Genomic DNA, 25,517 nt, shown 5'->3' with positions numbered 1-25,517 from the left:
TGGGTGGATGTGATACAACTAACTGTTTCAACCCCCTTCCCTCTTGAGTTCTCTTTTCTGATGGGCTGTCAACTGGGACTGTCACAGCAACAGAAATGAATCTAGAACAGAAAACATGAACTCTTAAGGTTGTGTTCAAAAACTGTGGCTCTCAGTATTTATCCCTAGTGCACAAATGGACTTGGGGAGCCCATTCCCTGCAGAGGGATACTATTTCAGCCCAGATACATGGAGGAGGGCCTAGGCCCTCCCCCAAATGATGTGATAAACTTTGATGATCCCTCATGGCGCCCTCCCTGGGGAGTGAATGGAGGGTGGGATGGGGGATTAGTAGGGGGGGGGGCATGGGAGGATGAGAGGGAGAGGGAACTGGGATTGGTATGAAAGATAAAATTGTTTTTAATTTAAATAAGAATTAAAAACCTGAGGCTCTTCACACATGCCACAGTGCTCCAGTGGTGGGTGCTAAACATCCCAAGAAGATATAAGATGCAGCCATTCCGAGTCATGTTTGTTGACATGAGAAAGTAACTAATGTCTCTCAAGTCACTATAGAAGCCTGATTCTGGAACTAGGCTGTGGATACTGTGGAGTGACTCTTGCCTTTGACTCAGGTCTTACCCATACAGTTCCATGCCTGGCATCCATTCACTATCCAAGGAAGGATAGTCCAAGGTCAGACGCTAAGTTTGGTGGCAGTCATTGGGTTTTAAAAGGTAACACCAGCACCCAGCACTCAGTGTGACCTTGGGAAAGTTTTATTTAACGTCTCTGAATTTCATATGATTTACTTTAAAACAATCAGGAAAGAGTACATAAAGAGTTGTGCATTGTAAGGTTGTTATAAAGGCGAACAATACAGCACATTCAAGGGGCTCAGCTTCAAATGTGTACTTGATAAATAATAAACAACACAGCTTTGTTTGGAGTCATTTTCATCTTTTCCTCTGACTTTCAAAATAGTTTTTAAGTGCTCCCTAAACTTCCACATCTCCTAAGTCCTCTCCTGTGTGTCACAGAAAGTCTACTTAATGGCAAAGTTTTAAATTAAAAAAAAAAAAGCATCAAAAAGAAGTATGACTTCTTGACCCTGAGGAAGCTATCATTTGAACTGTGCCAATGTCAGTGAGAAACAGTAGGAATGTGTGCATGTATACTGGGCAGCATTAAGGGAAGTGAGCCATGTATTCTCTTGCAGAACCAAAGTCAGTTCTCCTACCCATAGGTAGTCCTTTATGCCCACATCTCTTGTTCTTTCAAGTACTACTCATATGACTTGAGTTTCCACAAGCTACTTTATCTTGGCCATCTGGCAAAGGATTATTACTGAGCTTGTCCCCTGCTCAAAGCATGGTAGTAGATCTTGTGAACACAACAGTCTCCATCTTAGAGGAATATATAGTTTACTTTGAGAGACAGAACATTCTCTCCCATGGAAAGCAACTAAAAGTAAGTACCATTGACAAAGTAGGCTTACAAGAGAATTCTATTAGGTTTCATATTTAACTGCCTGTGCAAGTTGCATGCTAGTAGCTTTCAGGGTGAACTTACAGAAATCTCTCGAGGGTAGTAGCTGTTTTGCTGTCATGTCGGATGAGTGGGTGGGGCTTGTGTGGATGGGTGTGTTTGTGTATGGATGTGTGCATATGCACACGAATACACTGTATGTGCAGACCAGAGGTCCCCGTGTGATGTTTCCCTCAGTCTTACTTAATATTTATTTTTATCATTTGTAATTATGGGAGGTACCATACAAACGTGTAAATCTGGGTGCCAGAGAAGGTCAAAGTTATTGGGTCCCTCTGGAACTGGAGTTACAGGTGGGTGTGAGCCGCCTGACTTGGGTGCCGGGAGCCGAGTTGAGGTCACCTATAAGAACAGTCCACACTCAACCACTGAGCCATCCCTCCAGCCCCACAACCTTAATTTTTAGAAACAAGGTCTCTCAGTGAACCTGTATCTTCTCAATCCAGCCAGGCTGGCTGATCAGCCAGTCCCAGGCTTCCTCCTGTCTCTACTCCCCAGTGCTGGGGTCACAGGTCACAGTGCTGGAGATCCAACTGCAGGCCACTGTATTTGTGTGGCAAACACTTTACCCATTAATCGATCTCCCAGCTGCTCAGGAGCTACTCATCAAGCATGAGGTAGATCACAGTTCAGGGGATCACATGGATTCACCCTACCTGTTTTGGCTTAGCTCTCATTCTGAAAGCAGATGATACATTCACGTGCAGCTCTGTCTCCCAGCTACCCTGGTCATGAGTGAAGGGAAATGCCCACATTTTGGCACATCTCCTTATCACTGATAGAGGGGCTCAATTAACAGCGGCTGGATGGATATGGCTCCACAGTTTATGAGCTATAGCCGACATTATTGTGTGAAGTTAAAGATTTTTATCATACCTGACTTTCGATAATCATCCCCTTTAGTCTGATAAACCCAGGCAACAGGCAGATTCAATTATTTGCTCACAGTGAGTGTTTTTTCCTAATTAAGTCATGTAATTCTTAAATGTAATCCTCTCAGGGGGGTGGGGAGGCAGGTGTAACAGCTAAATGGTAGATCACCGGCTAATGTGTCCTGGGTTCTACCCCTGGACCACAAAAAAAAAAAAAGTAACTTTTTTTTTTTTTTTGGTTTTTCAAGACAGGATTTCTCTATCGAACAGCCCCAGCCATCCTGGAACTCACTCTGTAGACCAGGCTGGCCTTGAACTCGCAGAGCTCTGCCTGCCTCTGCCCCCCCCCCCAAGTGCAGGGATGAAAGGCATTTGTGCATCACCACGACTGCCCAGTGGGTGAATAACCTTCTTTAATAAAAATTAAAACTGAAGATATTAGCCTCAAATAAGCCAGACGGCATAGTAAGATGCCAACACACATAACAATGCTGTCCACAGCCACTCTACCGTTGGCCCAGCAACCCTTTCCACCCTCCCCATGGCCATCCTTCACCGGGGCACCTCAGCAGTGCCCTTGGGCTTCCAGGGGTTCTACCGAACGCCTCAGCAAAGGTTTCCCAGACAGTTTGCGAACTGCCACAATCTGTACTTCTCCTTTCCAGCAGTGATCATCGCTGACAAACTAACATCTCCTATTGGTCTTGTGATTGAGACGTACAAAATGTGAGCATAACATATGTGTGTTTTGAACCGACACCTAATAGTTGCACGTGTAGGAGGGGGGCACAGTATGGTGTTCAGTACATCCATACATACGTGCATAAAGATCAGAATGATGGAATGGGCACCCTGTACCTCAACTTCCTTCTGACTATATCCACTGCTCCCAACTTCTGATAGACACTTTCAGCTTCTATGTATAAGTAGGAAGATTATTTATATCTCTGTACCTGGTTTATCTCACTAAATTCAGTGTCGTCTGTATTTACCCAGATTGTCACAAATAACCAGATTTCATCCTTTTCTATAATTGAATAATAATTCATCATATACATGTGTTGCCACAATGAATCCCCAGGTTAACTCCATCTGTATATTTAGCTGTTGCAAATAGTGCCGTGATAAGCATGCATGGGCAGACAATTCTTCAACATTCTAATTTTCCTTCCTTCTGAAACATACCTGGCAAAGGCGGCTGCTGGATCAATTGCACTTCTTTTCTGAGAAGCCTCCTTACTATTTTTCTAGAGGACTGGAATATAGAAAGAATTTGAAACATCAAATTTCAAATAATAACATTAATATAATTCAAATGGACAAACAAGCAATGTCAAAAGAAAACAAATTGCCAGCAAATAAATGGAAATACCCTTAATATCATCAGTTATTGAGAAAACTCAAATCAGTAACTTCAGGACGCCATTTATTTCCAGTTGGAATAGTAACGTCCAAAACATTAAAAAAGTAAGTGTTGGAGAACTCTCACCCCTCCTCTGTTCAACATTAAGCTTGGACCACAACGGAACACTCACACATGCCTTTAACTCTAGTTCAAAAGAACCCACCCCCATTTGGGCCTCTGGATACGTGTACCTATTTAGGTATGTGCACATGTGCAGACACACACACACACACACACACACACACACACACACACACACACACGAGAAAGTAAATTGTGGCCATGCCCCATAGCAAAAGTCAAGGGGTAGCCAATACCTCATCTCCAGAGTGAGGTACCTCAACCTCTCTACTGAGGTGACATCAGAGAATGATCTTCTAGGGTTACATTGCCACAAAGCACTGAGTGTTGGCAGCATCCACATGTGGACAGGGGAGGCAGTGAACAGGAACTCCACCCTCAGAAGTAAGAGGGAACCCGTTTTCAATTTCTGTGTCAATGGAAGCTACGTGAGGATTCTAACTAACCTCCTAACCCTCACCCGGCAGTGCCAGGATGGGCTCCACCTCTGTGTTGTAGGAGTAAAGACACAGGAAACATAAAATAACATGCTACCTAACCCCAGACTCTCATAATGTAGTATTCAAAATGAGCAAGTTTCCATCGATCCATGTGTCATGTCAAGAGCCCAACCGAGCTCATCATGCACGAGAAAGGCAATCTGAGTGTCCCTACATCAACCCAAAGAGGTTAGAATCATCTGACAGATGTTTTAAACATCCTACCATAAAAAGGCTTCAAGAAGCAATTGCAAACACCTAAGACTAATGGAGAGCAGAAATTCTCAGTAGAGGTATGGAGGACATAAAGAGAAGTCATGGAATTTTTCAGAAGTAAAAGTAAAAGAAAGACAGCAGATTGGCTCAATAGAGCAAGCAAGACGGGTAAGGCAGTAAGAACCCTGGGGGAGAGCAGCAGAAAGTAACCAATAGGAAGAGCTGAGGGGAAACAGACTAGAGGGGTGGAAAAAACCGCAGGGACCCATGGAACTGTAGGAGGTGATTTAACACCCCTGTCCATAAGCCCTGAAGGAAAAGTGGAGAGCAAGCAGAACACAAGAACACAACCCTAGAAAACTTCCAAACTGCTAGAAGTGGTTCAGCTTCACTGGTAATTAAGAATTGAGCAATAAAATAATGTTTCACTCTTTTCTTCTCCAATGGGCAAAGTATTTAGGACCAGTAACTTCCCAGTTGGTGAGTGCATAAGAAGTACAGACTCTGCAAAAGTCCGTAGCTCTTTCCATCACTGACATACTTATTATGAAGGTTTTGGAAAGCAGTGCTCTGGCTATCACCATCAAAGTTACAAATGTGCGCGCTGACTGATGTTGAAATGCTACTTCCAGAAATAAATGCATCCCCTGAAATAACCACATGTGCTCGGAAATAAATAGATAATGTATATTTCATGAAGGCTATTTCTGACAATAGGTGGGATAATGAAAAAGTATACATAAAGACGTCTGTGAGATACAAACGGTTAATGATGGATAGTCTATTTGTACTATAAACATGATTCAGTTGTGTATGGATTCAGATATCTGTATGTATAAATATTAGACTTATTCACTTTGATATCGGAAATGCTTGCAAAGGCACAGCATGCATGCTACAGTCCAGTCCCTTCAAGTACCATATGCAGAAAGTGGACAAAGATTAGAAATGTAAGCATGGTACCCGATTCCAAGCTTAGGAATGTATCCAACTGAGGGAAAAAAGGGTCGCTACCTTGGTTCTGCTTCCTGTACCTGCGATAAAACAATTGGACAGCAGCCAGGAAAGGGAGGAGAGGCTTGTTATGGCTCACAGTTGCTAAGGACAACAGTCTGTCATGATGATCAAGGAGTAGGAGTTGCTGACCTCCACATGCTCTGTGACCTGCACATGCACTTACACACACAAACACACACGTGCACACACAAAGATAGAAAAGAATCTATAAAACATACTAGAGGTACTTGTAATCTGGCACCTCCAAAATCAAAGGGTAACATGGTGGTGTTATCTTTGATTAGATTTGATTACAGCTATAGCCATGATACTAAAAGCTAAGGAGTAGACTGGGGTAGAAGGGAAGAGAGAAGGAGAAACTGTGGTTGGTATGTAAAATAAATGAACAAAATAAAAATTTAACTTAATTTAAAAATTAAGCTAATTCTGACAAAACAAGCTAATTAGTATTAGTGTACAATGACTAATATTCCCTGGATTGAGATAGGCAATTCTAAGTGATAAACAATGATTGGCTAGTTCAACATTTTAACTCCTTTATATATATATATATATATATATATATATATATATATATATATATAATACATGGCCAAGAGAAGGAATAGGAAACATACATCTTTGAACATTGTTTTTCAAAGACAACATTTTCAGTACAGTTGGAGGCTGCTTCCCTGAAGCGTTGGTGAAGTCAATGAGTATGCTTCCTTCTAAAATTAAAGGAAGTACTTGATACTATGTAGACCTCTTAGGCTTCTGCTTATGCTTTTATTTCCTGAGCTATGCAGCATGAACCAACACCTCTACAAGGTCACGATGCCCCCAATACAAGGGTCCTAGAAAAGTTTGAGACAGAAACAGGAGCCAATTTTCCTCACAGAGGGGAACCACAAACACCCCTATATACAGCGTCTATCTGTGCAAAGGGGGTCTGATCTGCTGTGTCAGCGATATATCTTAATGGAAACTACACTACAATAAAATCTGCCTAGCTCTCAAAGAAAGAAATATACCACTCCTGGGAGTGAGGCAGGGATCCTGGTAGGGATATACACTAAAACACACACACACACACACACACACACACACACGGGGGGGGGGGGAGGGAGGGGAACGCCACAGCCAAAGGGAGGAGTTTAAACCAGCCTGTGATGATGAAAGAAAGAAAATCCCGAAATCCTTTCAATTGCTTTCATAGTATGTGGTAGTTTGAATAAGGATGCCCCCCCAGGTTCATATATGTGAATGCTTAGAGAGTGGCACTATTAGAAAGAATTAGGAGGAAGTGTGTCACTGGGGGGTGGCTTTTGAGGATTCAGAAGCCCAAGCAAATCCCAGTGGCTCTCTCTCCCTGCTCCCCGTGGATCCAGATGCAGAATTCTCAGCTACTGCTCCACAACCATGTCTGCCTGCTCCCCGCCATAACGGGCTAAATCCCTGAAACTGTAAGCAAGCACCAACTAAATGACCTCCTTATAAGAGTTGCCAGTCTTACCAAAACCAAGCTACGGAGTCAATGCAATCCCATCAAAATCCCTACACAATTCTTCACAGACCTCAAAAGAACACTACTCAACTTCATATGGAGAAACAAAAACCACAGGATAGCCAAAACAATCCTGTACAAGAAAGGAACTTCTGGACTTCAAGCTCTACTATAGAGCCACAGTAATGAAAACAGCTTGGTACTGGCAGAAAAACAGACAGGTGGACTGATGGAATAAAATCAAAGACCCCAAAATTGATTCTCACACTTATGAACACCTGATCTTCAACAAATGGTGCTGGCATAACTGGATGTCAACATGTAGAAGAATGCAAATAAATCCATATCTATCCCCATGCACCAAACTCAAATCAAAATGCATCAAAGACCTCAACATAAATCTAGCCACACTAAACCTCACAGAAGAGAAAGTGAGAAGTGCCCTTGAATGAACTGGCACAGGATAATACTGCCTAAATATAATTCCAGTAGCACAGACACTGAGAGCAACAATTAATAAATGATACTTCCTGAAACTGAGAAGCTTCTGTAAGGCAAAGGGCACAGTCAATAAGACAAAACAGCAGTCTACAGAATGGGGGAAAAAAATCTACATCAACCTCACATCTGACAGAGAATTGATCTCCAAAATATACAAAGAACTCAAGAAACTAGAACCAAACTACCAAGTTATCAAATTAAAAATGGAGTACAGATCTAAACACAGAATTCTCAACAGAGGAATCTCAAATGGCTGAAAGACACCTAAGGAATTGCTCGACATTCCTGGCCATTGGGGAAATGCAAATCAAAACTACATCTTACACTGATCAGAATGACTAAGATCAAAAACACTAATGACAGCTTATCCTGGGAAGGTTGTAAGTAAGTGGGGGGGGACACTCCTCTATTGCTGGTGGGAGTGCAAACTTATACAGCCAGTTACAAAATAAGTATGTTGTTTCTCAGAAAACTGGGAATCATATCTACCTCAAGACCCAGCAATACCACTCTTGGGCATATACCCAAAGGATGCACACTCATACCACAAGGACATTAGCTCAACTGTGTTCATAGTAGCATTATTTGTAATAGCCAGAACCTGGAGACAACCTAGATGCTCCTCAACCAAAGAATGGATAAAGAAAATGTGGTATGTTTACACAATGGAGTACTACTCAGCAGTGAAAAGAAAAAAATGACAACATAACATTTAGAGACAAATGGATGGAACTAGAAAAAAAACCATCCTGAGTGGGGTAGCCCAGACCCAGAAAGACAAACATGGCATGTACTCACTCATAAGTGGATATTAGATGTAAAGCAAAGGATAACCAGACTACAATCCACAACCCCAGAGAAGCTAAGTAACAAGGCGAACTCTGAGAGACACACATGGATTCCCCTGGGGAAAGGAAATGGACAGGACCTCCTGAGAAAATTGGGAGTGGGGGGAAGGCAAGAACATGAGGGAAGGGGATGGTAGAGATGGGTAAGGACAGGGAGGGAGAGCAAGGAAAGAGATATGTTGATTGAGGGAGTCATATGGGGCTAGCAAGAAACCTGGCACTAAGAAAATTCCAGGAATCCACAAGGATGACCGCAGCTAAGACCATAAGCATTAGTCAAGAAGGCACCTGAACTGGTCTTCCCCTGTAATCGGATTGATGACTCCCTTAATTATCATAGAACCTTCTTCTTCCAGTAACTGGAAGCAGGTGCAGAGATCCACAGCTAAGCACTGGGCTGAGCTCCCAGAGTCCGTTCAGAGAGAGAGAGGAGCAACAATATGAGCAAAGGGGTCAAGACGATTTTGGGGATGCCCACAGAAACAGCTGGCCTGAGCTAGTGGGAGCTCACTGAGTCTAGACTTACAATGGGGGTAAGGGAACATTCATGGGACCAAGTTAGACCCTCTGAATGTGGTGACAGTTGTGTAGCTTGGGCAGTCTGTGGGGCCAGTGACACTGGGACAAGGATTTATCCCTAGTGCTTGAACTGGCTCTTAGGATGGCCTTGCTCAGCCTAAATATAGCAGAGGAAGGCCTTGGTCCTGCCTCAAAGTGATGCTCCAGACTTGATCCCCCATGGGAAGCCTTACCCTCTGAGGAGTGGATATTGGGGTGGAGGGGTAGGTGGGAAGAACAGAGCAGGAGGAGGGGAGGGAGTGGGAACTGGGATTGGTATGTAAAATGGGAAAAGATTGTTTTAAAAATTAAAAAAAATTAAAGAAAAAGTTTCCATGGCCATGTGTCTCTTCACAGCAACAGGACACTCGCTGAAGGTCATCATAACCCTGCTCTCAGATTATTTATAATACCCTCCTTTGCTTGCCAAGTGAATTAGTTTATACATAATACAGAACCTAAATGTCCACAAAGGGCTGGGGATACCATTCAGCTGGTGGACTATTGTCCTGAGAGGCACAATGCTGGGTTAAATTCCCAGTACTTTTTAAAAGGTCACAAAGGTTACTGTAAATCTGCCAAAATGAGGTCATCAAATATATGCCACTGATCTAGTTAGTGTTTCTATCGCTGTGAAGAAACACCATGACCATAAAGCAACCTGGGAAGGAAAGAGTTTATCATTGCTGTTCTGAAGGAAGCCAGGACAGGAACTCAAAACAAGCAGGATCCTAGAGGCAGGAGCTGTCACGGGCGGCCATGGAGGGTACTGCTTACTGGCTTGCTTCCCAAGGCTTGCTCAGCCTGCTTTCTTATAGTACCCAAGTTCACCAGCCCAGGGATGGCTCCACCCACCATGGGCTGGGCCTCCTCCATGGTCACTAATTGAGAAAATGCCTTACAGCTGGATCTCATGGTGACATTTCCTCAGCTGAGGCTCCTTCCTGATGACTCGAACTTGTGTCGAGTTAACCCCCAAAACCAGGGAGTACAACCACAGTTCTGCATGGCCAGCCTAGCTCTTCAGGCCAAGGCAAGCCACGGGGTAAATGTTAGAACAAGAGCTCTCTTCAAAGTCATTTTACTTACAACAAAGGCAAAAGGGAGGCAAGAATAAACCTCAGATTAAAACTGAATCCGTATGTGTTTCCTTCCCCTCTCAAGGTGGTGTGTGTGTGTCTGTGTGTGTGTGAGTGTCTGTGCGAGCGAGTGTGTGTGCATGTGAGTGTGTTGTGAGAGTGTGTGAGTGTGAGTATGTGTGTGAGTGTGTGTGTGCATGTGAGTGTGTGTGAGAGAGTATGTGTGTGTGAGTGTGAGTATGTGTGTGCGAGTGTGTGTCTGTGTGTGTGTGAGTGTGTGAGTGTGTGTCTGTGTGTGTGAGAGTGTGAGTGTGAGTATGTGTGTGTGAGTGTGAGTATGTGTGTGAGTGTGTGTGAGAGTGTGTGTGAGTATGTGTGTGTGTGTTTTTGTGTGTGAGAGTGTGTGTGTGTGTTCTGAAAGTGAATTCTCCAGAGAAGAGGACAGCACATCAAAGCTGGAGCACTGATTGTTTTCAGGCCAGTAGGAGATGCTCCATACCGCTTTCCTTCAAGAGGGAGGTGTTAAGCAGGTGTGCATATTCCTCAAATACATTCCAGCCACCCTGCTTATGCAGTGCAAAAGATGGACAGCTAAGTGCATTATTGCTCTACAAAAGAGGCAACTGATTGTGATGCGGGGCTCAGAAATGGAAACCTTGTCAGTTAGTGTTAGAGAATCATCATATGAAACCAATTGTTCACTTTGTGTTCAGCCCATTAGCTACGACGATGAAAGAACTGCTCCCCCAACACATAATATTCCAGTTTCCAATTCCACTCAGCACTCCTCTTTTCTACGAGGCGAATAAAATAACATTCGTATTCGGGACTTAATTTCTTCCTTCTGACTAGGACTTTATTTTTGTCTGAGACAACCCTGAGTAATTGCTGTCTGAAACGAAGCCTCGGGGACACAGTACCTCTGGCACAGATGGGACAACTTCTATTTAGTAGATGGCTGGCCCAGTGACTGGAACTCCAAGTCCAACAATCTTCAGTTTTAAACAATTGCAAGATGGCTCTGCTCCAACTTGCCACAACTTAATAAAACTGATGTGTGCACATTGCAGTCAATAACAGGCTGAAAAATACAACAACGGCCAACGAAGATTATAATGGAGTTGAAACTTTCCTCACACCTAATGGTGTGCTAGTCACCATGATGCCACAGCAACATACATGACTCACACCTCCATGGTAGCCCTAGTGTAAGCAAATCTACCACATATCCAGCTGTATAAAAATACAACACATGCAATTACGTACAGTGCATAGTGTTTGATAGCAGTGTCTGGGCCACCTCGAAACTATGCTTTTTTATCATTATTTTAGAAGACTGATTAAGTTTTGTCTCTGTTCCTGTGATCGTTTGAATGAGAAGCGCACCCCCATAGGGGATGTTTAAAAAAGCGTGATCTTTCCCGAGCACCAAGTTTTCTCTATCAAGGTATCTCCTTCCTTGCTCTCCCTCTCTGTCCCTCCCCAACTCCTTGACCTTCCTGTTCCTTCGTGTTCTAGAATCCACAAGGCTGACCCCGGCTAAGACTCCCAGCAGCAGTGGGGAGGGTGCCTGAACTAAATAAGACTGGTGAATACCCCAACTATCATCATAGAGACTTCATCCAATAACTGGGCTATCTCTGCAGCACTGGGAGAGGGGTGTTTTGTTTTGTTTTGTTTTCTAAAATGGTCAATTGTAAGGAAAAACTACAGTGGAAAACTGCAACCAAAAAAAAAAAAAAAAAAAGATTTACTCTGTTAGGACCAACAGCTAGGGAGCCTTCACGGGACCAAAGGCCCCTCTGCATATGTGTGACTTGCAGGCTTGGTCTGTTTGCCAGGCTCCCAGCAGTGGGATCAGGACCTTCCTTTCCCTGGCACTTGAACTGGCTTTTGGGAACCTATTCCCCATGCTGGGTTGCCTTGCCCAGCCTGGTGCAGGGAATAGCTACATCCTGCCTCTACTTGGTATACCATGTACATCCATGGGAGGCCCGTGAGATGGAGAAGTATATTGGGGGCGGGGGGGGGGGGGGGCGGGGCGGGGGGGGAGGGTAGATGGGAGGCAGGAGAGGGAACTAGAGAAGAGGAGAGAGGGAAAACTGTGGTCTGTAAGTAAAATAAAGAGAAAATATTTTAATTACTAAAAAAGATTTACCCTTGTTATTAGGCTGCCTCTCGGTTTAAGTTGCATTACTTTGAAACTCTCTTCACATGGGACAGATCAATGGCCAGCACACCGAGTCTCAGTTGTCACCCACAGCCCAGTTAAACCCTTCTGGTGAGCAGCTTTCCTGGCCACGTCTGACCGGAAGAAGTGTCATCATTCTCAGAACTGGAGGAGAACAAACAGGCTGGACTGTCCATTCTCCCGTGGTACAGATCAAGCCAAGAGGACAATAGACCTTTTCTGGGGAGCTCCAGTTCCCAGAACCAAGGAGGGGGAGTAAAGAAAGAGATGTAAAATCGTCTGCTTTGTTCTCTGTGTGTTAGCACACTCCTGCTGCTAGTTACAGGAGTGAGCAGGAGAAGGAAAGCAAGGGAGAGCTGACTCACACACTTCGCAATTCCAAAAGTACAGCCCAAGTCAATGAACTTGATGGTGTCATTAAAACATGTGTTAACGATCATCCCTGGAAACATACATACAAGTAACACTACGCAGACCAGGTGAGTGCTATTTAGCAACAAATGTGTATACACATATACCATATATGCATGCAATAACAGTTTTTAAAGGCTGTGAATTTGAAAGAGAGCAAGGAGGGGTGGATGGGAAGGTTTGGAGAAAGGGAAGGGAAGGGAAAATGTAATTATATTATAATCCCCCCCAAAAAAAATCAAAGGGAAAAAAAGATATCTGGGCCTTTTGCTATTGGTCCTACTTTCCATATATAGGTAACTGTGTGAGATACAGACTTACTCTGGCACCCTTAAATCACAGGAAAAAGCCAACTCCGAGGATGGCTACCCTTGAACCAGTCATTGTGAATGAACAGAGCTCATTAACCAAACTATGGTCAAAGGTTAGATTTGAGTAATGAAATCAGCCCCATCTAGGGCATTAACTGAGTCAGGTGGTGGAAATCACAACAGATAAAATAGAGCCAGACATGGTGGCATAAACCTACAGTCAGGAGGCTGAGGCGGCGGGTATGTTGAATGGATTTTGTCATCTTGACACAAACAGAAGTCTCTTGGGAAGAAGGAACTTCAGTTGGAGAAACTGTCTCCATTGGATTTGTCTGTGGGGTCTTTCTTGATTGTGGGAAGTGCCATTCCCACGCAGTACATGGGCAAGTGGTCTCTGCTGCACAAGCCAGCAAGCCATGGGAGTGAGCCAGTAAACAGCACTTCTCCAAGGGTTCTGTTTTAATTCCTAACTGCAGCTGGGTTCCTGCCTTGAGCTCCTCCTGCCCTGGCTTCCCTGGACAATAGACTGCGATGAGGAAGTGTCAACCAAATAAACCCTTCCCTCCCACTAATCACCTTTGGTCGCAGTGTTCACTGCAGCAACCATAAGCAAATTAGGACAAGGGGGGTTCTCAAAAAATAAATGGGGATTTAGTTATTAGACAAAGAAGGCAGGAGCTAGCTAGGTAAACTACAACTGCTTGGTATAAGCAGAGGGACAACCAACCAAAAAGATGTATTTCCAACATGGAAAAGATTAGAAGTCTGCTGGAGTAATAGGGAATTCTCTCTCTCTCCTCTCTCTCTCTCTCTCTTTCTCTCTCTCTCTCCCTCCCTCCCTCTCTCTCTGTTTCTAGGCAGTAGCTCAAGAGGCAAACTCAGGCTGGCAATTAGCTGTCAGCTGATCACCAATTCAAATGTCCTGGAGTGGGCTGGGCTGATGTTCTGCACTTGCAGTAATCATTTGGCTGGGTGAATCAAATTATACTTTGCAATGCCACTTCAAATCAGGACTGTTCTGTCTGCATTCATTTTTGGCAGGAAGCATTACCATGTAACTCATTCTCTTTGATACTGACTCTACGTGGGCAAGGGAGGAATTCAGGCTTCTTTTTACAGTCTGCTCTACGGGAAAGACCAAAAAGTTTTAGAGATTTGTAAGGAGACTAATTAGGATCTATTCCATTTTAATGGCTAGGCTTTCACACTGAAACAGATAGGGAAATGTGTCCTGCCCTTGCAAGGTAGAGATTTTTTTCTTTCCCAGTAGCTATCTGATTTGGGAACCTCGTTCTTTGATAATGCCATGTGCGGTGATCAATCAGATGTAATGATCAAAAGGAAATTTGCCTCAATCAATCCCGATAAACAAATAACCGCTATAGTGGCAAACCTAATATGTTCTTCACTTCAAATCCAGTCGGCAATAATTGGTCTCATTAATGTGGAGTTAGCTGTTCACTAAAGTTGGGCAAGCTGTACATTAGATGTGTTCAGTGGTTTGCAAACCTTTGGGGATACTAGACTCCTGAATCAGCATCTCCCTGGTTCCACGGAAGTGAGCAAGCTAAGAGGCCGAAGGGACATAGAAGGAATAAAAGGGGATGAGGATATTCCCATAACCCATCACCTTCCTGTAAATTAAAGTTTTTCCTTCCCAAACTAGATATGTATTTTTTTCTTAAAGATTTGATTCTGACAGAAAGTGAACTTGATTTCTTTGTGCCATCTAGCTTTCAAATTACCCTGCCCACATCTGTCAGATGCCTTTGTTGTTCAATTATAAAAACTGGATAAAAACAGACTGGATTATGAGGATGCTGTTTGCCGGCGCCACAACCACAGATGCCCTTGGGTTGAACATCAGGCTCACTGCAATCTTCCCAAAGAAGGAAATATACTTCCAGCTGTTACAGCAGACTCATCCTTCTTGGAGAGAGAGGGAACACAGCAAGTGAGCCCTTTGTAGAGTGTGTAAAATATGCATATGGGGAGACAGGAGTCAGCAGGAAGAGGGGAAATAGATTTAACAAAATCACGCACACCCCTGTAGAAACAGTCAGGGTGAATGGACTGTGTATAGCATGCACTTGGCCTGGATATAAAGAATATTTTTGTCCTGGATTACTCTATGTCAGTGCTGTCCGTATTTCTCAACAATGCTCATCCTCTAATTGATTTTCTGCCATCAGTGTCTTTGAATTACATGGGGAACCTATCTCTTTTCCAGTCCTAGCTTTTCTTTCTTAAGTGCTGTCCCGGGAAATTTCAACGCCATGTTGTCTTGTCTTGCCCACATTTTGAGTATTTGAGAAAGACAAAGGATCTCATTAGATGAGTGATTTTTTTTTTTTTTTTTTTTTGGCCAAATGAGAACCAGCCCAGGTACCAGTTGTTCCAATTTCATCTGAGATTTCTCACCCACCAGCTAAGTTTAGCACTTAGATCCAGCAAGGTACTGGCTTTGCAGAACCCACAACGACCTCCTAATTGGTTTTCCTGTTTGGACCCTCATTCCCACACAGCAATGTTAGTGAAAAGCATAAAGTGTGTCTTGTCCCTACCTTCCTTCCAGCCCTCCAGGGACAACCCTGCCTTAGGAATGTCCCTGACTGCTAGGGAATTCTGCCTTAGCTCACCCTGACTCCTCCCGCCCCATCATTCCACTCCAGCCCCCTGACAGCATTGCTCCTCATAGAAAGCTCTTTTCCAAGCTTCTTCCTCCTTGGCTGATACCACAGCTCTTGTTCAATGTCATCTAAAGGTAACCCAGCTTACTTAACAGCCCTTCCCCATACTTTAATTTTGAGATTATAATATACTTACATCATGTCTGCCTTCCCTTTCCCCCCTACAAACCTCTCATCTACCCCCTCCCTGTTCTCTCTGAAATTCTCAGCCTCCTGAGTGGTTGTTGTTACACGCACGTATGCATATACATATATAGCCTGTTCAGTCTGGACCATTTGGTATTGGATAACCAATAAGTATGCTCGTCCCACTGAAGACTGTTTCTCCTGCTCTCGATAGCCTGTAGCTCTTTTATGAGGGAATGGGGCCCCGTGCGCTTTCCCGTCTGCTTTAGCATGTCTAGCGGTGTCATCCGTGTCTAGGTCATGCTTAGGCAGATTTTGTGGGTGTCACTTCTGACGTTACTAGACAATAGAGTCTCATAGGAAACCCCCCCCCCGATCCTCTGGCTCTTCCAATCTTCTCCCCCTACCTCCTCCAAAATGTTTTATAAGCTTTAGATGCACGAGTAGATGTATCCGCTGGGACTGGGACCCACAAATCTGCATTTTGATTGGCTATGGTTTTCTATAACAGATATGCAAGCTTCCAGAGACCAACAGTGCAACCCAGCTGTGACACCTATGAATCACACCACCGCCCAGCATGACACAGTAACCCTGATGGTATAGCGGTAGCATACAGATGTTGGCAGTAACCGCCAGCTTTCTAGGACTAGATACCCATTCACCGGGAGGGAAAGTATGACTGCCACTGGAAATCAGCCTAGGGCTAGTGAAATACATCTTGGAGGGGAAGAGGCAAGCACCACTCCATTAGACCAACGTAATACCTAACTACACCCTAATAATCTGACCTATACCACATGTGAGTGTGGTTCTCACACCTCATTGAGGAGACCTCTCTTCACAAGACAGAGAGCATTACAGAAAGCTGGTTACTTTTTCTTGGATACCAGTGATTATTTTCTTCATAAAATATGTCATCATCTTATATCAAAACGGGGGGCTGGAGAGATGGCCCAGCCCTTAAAGGCTAGGCTCACAACCAAAAATATAAATCACATGGGTTGTTTTCTTACCCGCGTCTTTCCCACCATAATGAAAATCTGAAGTGGGTATAAACCTCCTCTGCCTTCCTCCCCACTCCACCCTTGAATTCCAAAGCATGGTCTAAGGCAATGAAAACAAAAAGCGTTTTGGGGATGCTAAATCATATAAAGATGTCATCAGTTTATGTTTCACCAGTTATACTGAAATACACAAGGCTAACATTGAATAGCAGTTTTCCGCTGTTAATCCTCTTCCTATTCCTACAGTAAGGCAATCTACATAAGAATCATTTTTCAGACTAAGACACCATCTGTGGAAATTGAAGAAGAAGAAAAAAAAAACAGTGTTCTTTTTTCATTATAAGTCAGACAAGGTTCATGAGAACAGACGTCAGTGCCCGACACTTTAGAAGTTGAAAATTAGATCAGATGAATCGGAGGACAACTGTGACTCGTGTTAATGTTTTCCTCCTCGAATGAAGAAAATGAGATGATGTGAGCCATGACTCCATTTGAAAATGAAACTTTGTATTTCTATTTGCTTCTGCATTAAAGCACACTTTTTTTTTTCATTTTAGGCTCTTCATATTGGTAAATGTTTCAATATTTTACATTTATTAGAATCAGGCCCATTTACTATTGTGCAAGCCAGACAAGCACAGATATCGAGTCCCTCTGAAGCGTAATTTCTAAATTACACAGTAAACAAATGAGACTAAGCTAGAAACCCACCTCACAAGCCTTCCACTAATGTGTTAAAAATAAATAATAATAAGACGCTAGTCAAAGTTTCCTACTTTTAAGAGGCAAATGTAAAAATAGTCCACGGCATTTTTACTGGTTCAAATAAACAGATTATCCAGGAATACACACTAGATACCCTACCTATCTCATAACATACAGAAATGTTCAAAATTAAGCCTATAAACAGATCTTTTTGCCTATCTTTTGCAAATAGTAATGCATAAGAAACTTGATTTTGCTCTGAAATATACGTTGATTTCTGATTAGCTGATTATAGAAGTCAGAAAAAATGCCAAAATGAAATGATGACTCACTATGCAATGGCAGTGAGCAAGTGTCTTTAAATTTATAATTGCCCTTGGATCTAAGTCATGAGGAATAATTAAGACAAATAGCTGCATAGAGATGTTTCTCTCATCCTTACCTGCTTGTTGTTGGTCTTTGGCATGTTTGTTTGGGTTTTTATTTCGTGGTGCTGTAGATCGAACCTAAGCCCTCATACTTGCTAAGCAAGCACTCTGCCAATAAGCTAAAAGAAACACCCTCAGGCCCTGAAATTTCATCTGTTTGACCTTTCCCTGATATGTATTTCAACTATTTATGACGTTCCTCTCCTACATATTGACACCTAAGTTTTCTGGCCAGTAGTCCCATATAATAATCTGAATTTATTTTAAATTGTTGTCAGTAATGGGCTATTAAAAGGACATCCTTGTAAACTGCTCAAAGCTCCGTTCCAAGTGGGTTTGTTACTGTGCTGATTTGGATGGTAGTGGTCCCCGTATATTAGGAGTGCCCCCAGCAGTTAGTGGAACTGTTTGGGAAGACACATGCCACGGAGACAAGTTCTGGAGCTTCAAAAGCCCCCTGCATTCCTAGTGCACTCTGTGCCTCCTGCTTGCCCTTTAAGATGTGAGCTCTCAACTCACAACTCAAACCCCTTATAGTATGAGCTGTCTTGACATGGTGATTGATCACAGCATAGAAAAGTAGCTAATACAGAAACCAGTACCAGGAATGGGTTATTGCTGTGAAAGGTCTGACCATGCTTTTATTTTTAGGAGGAGCGTAGGTGGCTTTAGAACTTGGAGGTAGAAAAGTACTTGCCTATTGTAAATGAAGCATAATGGAAGACGGTGTAGTGCTGACAGCTGTATGGGCCATGGAGGTCCAGTTCAAGAGGATTCAGATAGAGCAATACTAGCAACTGGCCTCGACACCATTCTTGTACATATTCTGGCAAGCAATAGGGATGCCTTCCACCCTGTCCAAAGAACTTGCCAGAGGCTAAATTTGAAAGAAATGAACTAGTTTCTTTAGTGGATGTTTCAAGACAGCCTAATATTGATTCTGTTATTTAGTTATTAGTAATCCCTTTCATGTGGGTATTGAAGAGGAACTGGGGTAGAAAGAAACACCAGGTGTACAGTTTGGAGATGAAAAGGACCGTGGTAAGTTTATTGGCAAGCTTGCTAACACTAGTTAACAGGTAAGCGATTAACTCCATTAAAGAGAGCTAGGTCCTCATTGGAATAAAGGGAAAGATGTTCTCAGCACAACCAACCCACCCAGCTAAGCTTACAAGTTATAAAGAACATGGCTTAAGGAATTTTCTGCTCCTGGAAAGAACATGAGCTTCTGTAAATATGGTTCAAGGGGCCAGGCTCCACCCCAGCAGGTATCCATACTTGTCAGCATCATCCTGTGGTGCTGGACTTAAAGTCACCACAGATAAGGAGGCCAGGAAATGTGTGTGGCAAGGATCTCCCTTCACAGAAGCCTTGAAAGGCCACTGCGTGAAGCGTGAAAGTAACATCTGGGTGGAGTTGGAGACCCCAAGATTTTGGAGATGCCAGAACTGTGAGATGCCTGCAGACCACGAGTGGAACCATCCTAAGAGTAGGCTGCAGGTAACAAAGCCGGAAGGCAGAGCCCCTAAGCCCTCAGACGTCAGAAATGGAGCCACAGGCTCCTGCCAGGTGTCCATCTTCCTAGGTGTCCATCTCGCTGGAACAGTATTGTTCCACTGCCCCCTGCCCACAATCTCCCCTTCTGGAACGGCAACGTATATTCTGTGCCATCATGTGTTGGAAGTTTGTGATTTACCTTGAGTCTCAGAAAGGACATCAGATTCTTGAACTTTTGACAATGTTGAAACCAGAAGACTGAGGACTTGTGAAGCTGGGTTGAGTTATAAAATGGCCATGAGCATATGGAGGCCAGGGAGTAGGATGGGGTGATTTGGAGAAGAAAACCCCATAGGCTCATCTGATTGGATACTTGGTCTCCAGTTGATGGGTCTATTCGGGAAGGATGAAGTTGTAAGGAGTACGGTGTGTCACTGAGGAAGGCTTTGGGTCTTCAAAAAGACTCATGCCATTCTCTGCCTCTTGGGTGTGGTTAGAGATGTGAGCTCTCAACTGGGTGTGGTTAGAGATGTGAGCTCTCAACTGGGTGTGGTTAGAGATGTGAGCTCTCAACTGGGTGTGGTTAGAGATGTGAGCTCTCAACTGGGTGTGGTTAGAGATGTGAGCTCTCAACTGGGTGTGGTTAGAGATGTGAGCTCTCAACTGGGTGTGGTTAGAGATGTGAGCTCTCAACTGGGTGTGGTTAGAGATGTGAGCTCTCGGTAACTGGTCCTGCCACCCTGTTTCCCCATCGTTTAACCATCTATAAGGTTAACCCCAATTTAACACTCTACGCGTTGCCTTGGCCATGGCATTTTACAACAGAAAAGTAACTAAGGCACTAACCTAAAAGTCTCTGTGATACCTTCTTCCAGTTCCCATCCTCTCCCACTCTATCTAATCTCTGTACTCCTCCCAAAGAATCAGAGTCAGGGGGACAGTTCAATGAGGGAGCCCATCCAAAGATTAATTCAGCAGTTTTCCATATGCTAACAGACCCTTGTTTCATTAACCTTTTATAGCAAGGACCACCAATCACTCGTGTTTACCACCCAGAGTTACCTAGAAAATAAACTGAGAAAATAAACCACTCCACACAGATAGGACCTGTTTTAGAGATGGGAGATGAAAATGATGTCCGGTTGGAGGCAAACTACCATTTATTGATAAGCATTAGTTTTATAAACATTAATATTCATTCTATGCCAACACAAACACAAACATATGCTACAGTGGACTTGTCAGAAGTCCAAAATGAAAATTGAATGGATTATGATGGCTACGCACCTCACTGTGCCAAAATCCCTTTGTTTCCCTGTGACCCCCATTTCCAGATCTTTGGAATCAGATGGTTCTTACATCCCTGTGGTATTCAGGAGTCTCAGTCTAAAGAGATGAGTCAACTGTGAGACGGTAATTCATTTTATTCCAACAATACATTCACAGTCCCAAGACGCTTCTCCCCTTCAGCTTAAGCTTTCCAAATAGTCTCGAAGTGTTTCCTTCCAAAACACTCCAGGAAGTTTGCCACACATCAGTTTCTACAAGGTCAGTGCAGCCTATACACCCTATTCATAAGTTTTCTTTTCTTGTATGGGATGAACACTCAGTCCAAAATCATGCCAACCACTGTGTTTCTGAACAATTCCTCAAGTAGAATACTAAATCTTTTGTGGCTGTGATGAGCAGAGCTTGGAGCAACTCTAGTTTGTCTCAAATAACACAGATATGATTGAATATCTTCATTTTATCTAATGAACAGAGGAAAGTCACAGGTCCAAGGAGGAAAAGGTCAATAGAATCATGAGAGGAATGTCTGCTACAAATTTTAAAGACACAAGTTTACGGTTTGTCCACTAAACAAAGCGTCAAATCTATTTGAAACATTTAACTATATCACATCTTTCAAATGATGAATGGTTATCTGCATGGGTTCCTTAAGAGTATTTTTGTATATTAACACAGGGGTGTAGACATACAGAATTGCATGCTTACTAGTCAACCATGACACAGAAAGTTACTGATGTTGGATAACACTGACTGAATGGTTACTAAGCCCTCAAAATCTCCATGCGGACACCACTGGCCTCTAGGTATCAAATCCCCAGATACTGGTTCATTTTATTCAGGGCATCACACACGGTGTTCAGATCACTGCGTAAGTCCTGCACCACATTTTCAATACTTCTGGTGTCTTTCAGAATCTCAATGCTCTGTGTGTAGGGGTTGAAGTACACTGAGAAGGGTCGGGTAATTGATTTGGCAAAGTCCCTGTAGAACAAACGAGAACAGAAAGATACACAGTCAACCACCATTGGTACGAGAAATAGAACAGCCAGGGAAATGTACAAGTTATTTTCTGTATAGAAGAAACGCGAGTTTACCTCATCTTTTCTTTGGCTTCTTCAAAACTTTCTGAAACAAAATAGGCATCCTGGAAGGTGGTGATTAGGCACTCCTGCAAGCAGGTTGTCTTTGGGTCAAAGGCTTTTATGCACGCCTTGTCAGAAAGAGCATGCTGCAAAACATACCACAGCATCTGTCAAGTCCACAGTGAGGCTTCCAAAATGCTATGCCATCACGCTTACTAGTCCAGTAACCACAGAACTTCTCAGTTACTAGTCTACCACAGGACACAGACCCCCCTCCCCGTGCAGGGAAAATTGGGTGTTTGGGAAGGGCTAGCTATTTGTCTTGCTTTCAAGTCTCTTGGAAGTTGGGAGAGAAAATGAGCTTGTGTTATTTTATATAATATCAGGCAAATTCATGCTGAAGGACAGTTCAGCACTGTCCCTTGATGCAAATGGAATTTTAAATCTATACCATGAATAGAAGCAGGTACAGCAGAAATATGCTCCTAAATTTGTTGCTATAAGCAATGTACTGAAATTTCACTTAAATGGCAGAAGTAATAATTACCTGCACGGAGAGGTAATTGAGACTCTCGCTGATCTATTTGTGGACTTGTTGGGAGATATTTGGAGGCCAGGGACTGTGTATCAACAGATTGAAGTGGGCCTGCACATTGGAGGGTGCTTGCAAAGTAATCATTTTCCTTCCACAAAGGATAGCAGAGTAATATACAGCAAGTAAATATTGCCAGTTGGGGGGCAAAGAACCAATATTAATAGTTATAACTTAAGCCCAAAGCAGGCATTAGAAAAACAGGAACGCCAGTATAATTACTCTTTGAGCCATCATTGGCTCCATTCGGCTCACCACATGCCTGGCACTAAGAACAACGACATATCCTGAATGACTGTCTTCGATAAATTCAGGGATGGTAAAAGTCAGTGGTCGTTTCTGACCACACACCACCTGCCTACTTCTAAGACTCTTCTATTTACTTACTTTTATTACATATACAGTGTTCTAGCTGCATATTTACCTGCACACCAGAAGAGGACACCAGATCTCATGATAGATGGCTGTGAGCCACCATGTGGTTGCTGGGAATTGAACTCAGGACCTCTGGAAGAGCAGTCAATGCTCTTAACCTTGGAGCCATCTCTCCAGCCTCTACCTTCTAGACTCTTAATGGATGGTTCTGAAACACTGTGCAGAGTATATGAGACCACAGACCCCAGGTCATCATCCCACCTAGTAAGTCTAGATGAAATCCAGACATTAGTGTTTTAGTGGCATCCAAGGCGACTCTGACTGTGGTGACAGTGTGGACTGTGCTCCTGTAGACGTAGATGTTTGTCCTTAAGAGGCATTTTTATTGGTGGGAGGGAAGGGGAGAAGGGAAATGGTAAAAGTTGCCTTCAACTGAGTATTAGAAAACAGGCTGAGGCTCACATGCTGGTATACCTACTTGCAGCCTTGGTAGATCACACGGCCTGAAGGTCCTCTACATTCCATGATTCATTTACATGCCTCCTTTCCCCCAAGGGTGACATTTTTTATTTGTTTTACATGTCGATCCCAGTTCCCTCTCCCTCCCTCCCTTTTACCCTCTCTGCCCTCTCACATGCACTCTAACCACCCTCCCCTCCGATCCCCCACCCCAATTCCATATGTAGGGGAATGCCATCCAGTTGGGGTCATGTAGATCTGACAGGTCATGTGAAGTAGGGACTAGGGCTTCTCTCCTGTCTCTAGATTAAGGCAGTTATCCCTCCATTGGGGATGTGTTTGCAAGGTCCTTTTGTGCACCATGGATACATCCTGGCTCCACTGTCTGAGGTCCCTTCGACTGCTCAGTCCTTCTGGCTGAGACCCATATTCAGGGGGGCCTGAGTCAGTCCCATGCTGGCTTCCCAGATATCAGTCTGGGGGCCCAATAGCTCCTCCCAAGGGAGACATTTTCATTGGATGGTTCTAAAGATGCAGTTTATTGCAGCTCCTTGATCTAACCCAAAGCACTTCTCTGCCTTTTTGCCGTCTCAACCAAACAGTGAGAATTTCCTGCAAACTTACAAACAGTGCCCTTCCCATCAACATGCCTGGTGCATTCCCTCAAACCATTTCAAAGTACACATGATTATTCACGGCCCTTGGTGAGGAAGGCTGTGTTTTTCCATGTTTGAAAATGCAATTGAGAAGCCACACTGACAAAAACAGAAGGGGGCGAGGCCTTGCAATTTTGTTCTTCCACAAAATTCCATTGTCCGGGTCAATGCATATATGAATCACGGAGTGGAGAGGACCGCAGACCAACATCACTCAGAGGCAGAAGGTCATACTCTACAGAGGCACTTCTGCAGGCCTGAGAATAGCAGTCAACATCCCGAAAGTTTGGTTCCACGTGACCAATAAGTCCTGTCCACATTTTCCAAACAACCACACAGCTCTACAAAACAAAATGTATTTTGATGAGGGCTATTGACCCTTTGCAAAGAACTGGCTTCCTGTTGGCTTGCTGTGGTTTTCAGAATTAGAAGTTGCTTTCCTCACAGCAGCCACACACTATGATTACATTTAACTGATGTGTGTTACTCAAATTGTCCATTCATCCATGGGTACACATTGACAGAAGGGCAGGGACTGACTCAGTGTCCTGAGTCCTTCTACTCTCTTCCCTGCACTTCAAGGCAGAGGCACACTGGTAGCAACACAGGCTGTAAGAACAATTAAACTGTGGGTCCTCAGGACATCGCTGCTGAGTCAACAGAGTGGAGGACAAGTGCAAAAGGAAATAAAAACTCAGTGAAACTATCAGTCTCCATCGCCTCTAGAAGACTTTAGCAACTAGTGTGTGTGTAGGGCACCTGGATGATGTGTGTATGCAACAGCAATGATTGAAAACAATAGGTTCTGAAACATTCATCGAGGGACTATTGCACTGACTCTCCAGATGCCTACATCCATTCATTAGTAGGAAAGGGGGATTAGAATAGATCAAGAAAATCCTCAGAGGACGGGGTGCCCTGCCTTCGACTTCAAGAGGGAAAAACAGTGAATACACAGCTTATAGTTTAAGGCACTTAACCAATATAATTCTGAAGTGAAAATTGGGAGGTGACTTCATTGTTATTGTTGGGTCAGTTGGTTATAGGTGGCTGGTTAGCTGTTTTTTAAGACAGGTTTCATTAGTTAGCCCAAATAGTCTGGCTAGCGCTATCCTCCTGCCTCAGCTTCCCAAGGGTGGGGATTACAGGAGAGCACCACACAGACCCAGAAGAAAGTTAACTGTCTGAAGTGCTCAAAATTGTGATTTATTCTCAGGAACTGTATATAGAATATCGTAGTTCCTGAGAACTATACCTAATATTTCATAGAGAGAGACAGATTATAGATTATGATATTCTGGTTCACAAGGGCCTCTCCATCCATAAAGCATGAAGCCAGGGCTGGCTATCTCTTGTCTGTTAATGAATGTGGGAACATTATTATTAGCCATGGATTAGGCTGAGATGAGGGAACAGCCAGTGAATGAGATGCCCATGCCTATAAATAGTCACATCTACCTAACAACCAGCTCACATTTGTGGTGACTGACATATTCCAATAGCACCCATGTCTCCTTTGATACAAAAGGCCACTGACCAACTAGGCTTCTTGAGTCTGTCTGTTCTTGTAAGACATCTCACTTTGGGGGAAGCAGCTACTATGCCCTCCCCTGTATGTTAAGAGGCCA

The 25,517-nt window shown here is 43.5% G+C and overlaps 1 protein-coding gene across 1 annotated transcript in view; it reads right to left on the bottom strand.

Moving 5' to 3' along the window:
* Window positions 1-21,501: 21,501 nt before the first annotated feature.
* The window catches only part of Tph2 (tryptophan hydroxylase 2), a 90,223-nt gene continuing 86,207 nt past the window's right edge, over window positions 21,502-25,517 (bottom strand). Inside the window, exons 10-11 of the mRNA XM_051176236.1 lie at window positions 21,820-21,953; window positions 21,502-21,706 (exon numbers count right to left, since the gene is read on the bottom strand). Coding sequence (XP_051032193.1) covers window positions 21,532-21,706; window positions 21,820-21,953 — 309 coding nt within the window. The 3' untranslated portion in view covers window positions 21,502-21,531. The remainder of the gene's footprint in view (window positions 21,707-21,819; window positions 21,954-25,517) is intronic.

This window comes from Phodopus roborovskii, unplaced genomic scaffold (genome assembly GCF_943737965.1).
Source record: "Phodopus roborovskii unplaced genomic scaffold, PHOROB, whole genome shotgun sequence".
Lineage (NCBI taxonomy): Eukaryota > Metazoa > Chordata > Mammalia > Rodentia > Cricetidae > Phodopus > Phodopus roborovskii.
The sequence above is the reverse complement of the archived record's forward strand: the minus strand, read 5'-3'. Positions and strand labels throughout refer to the sequence as shown.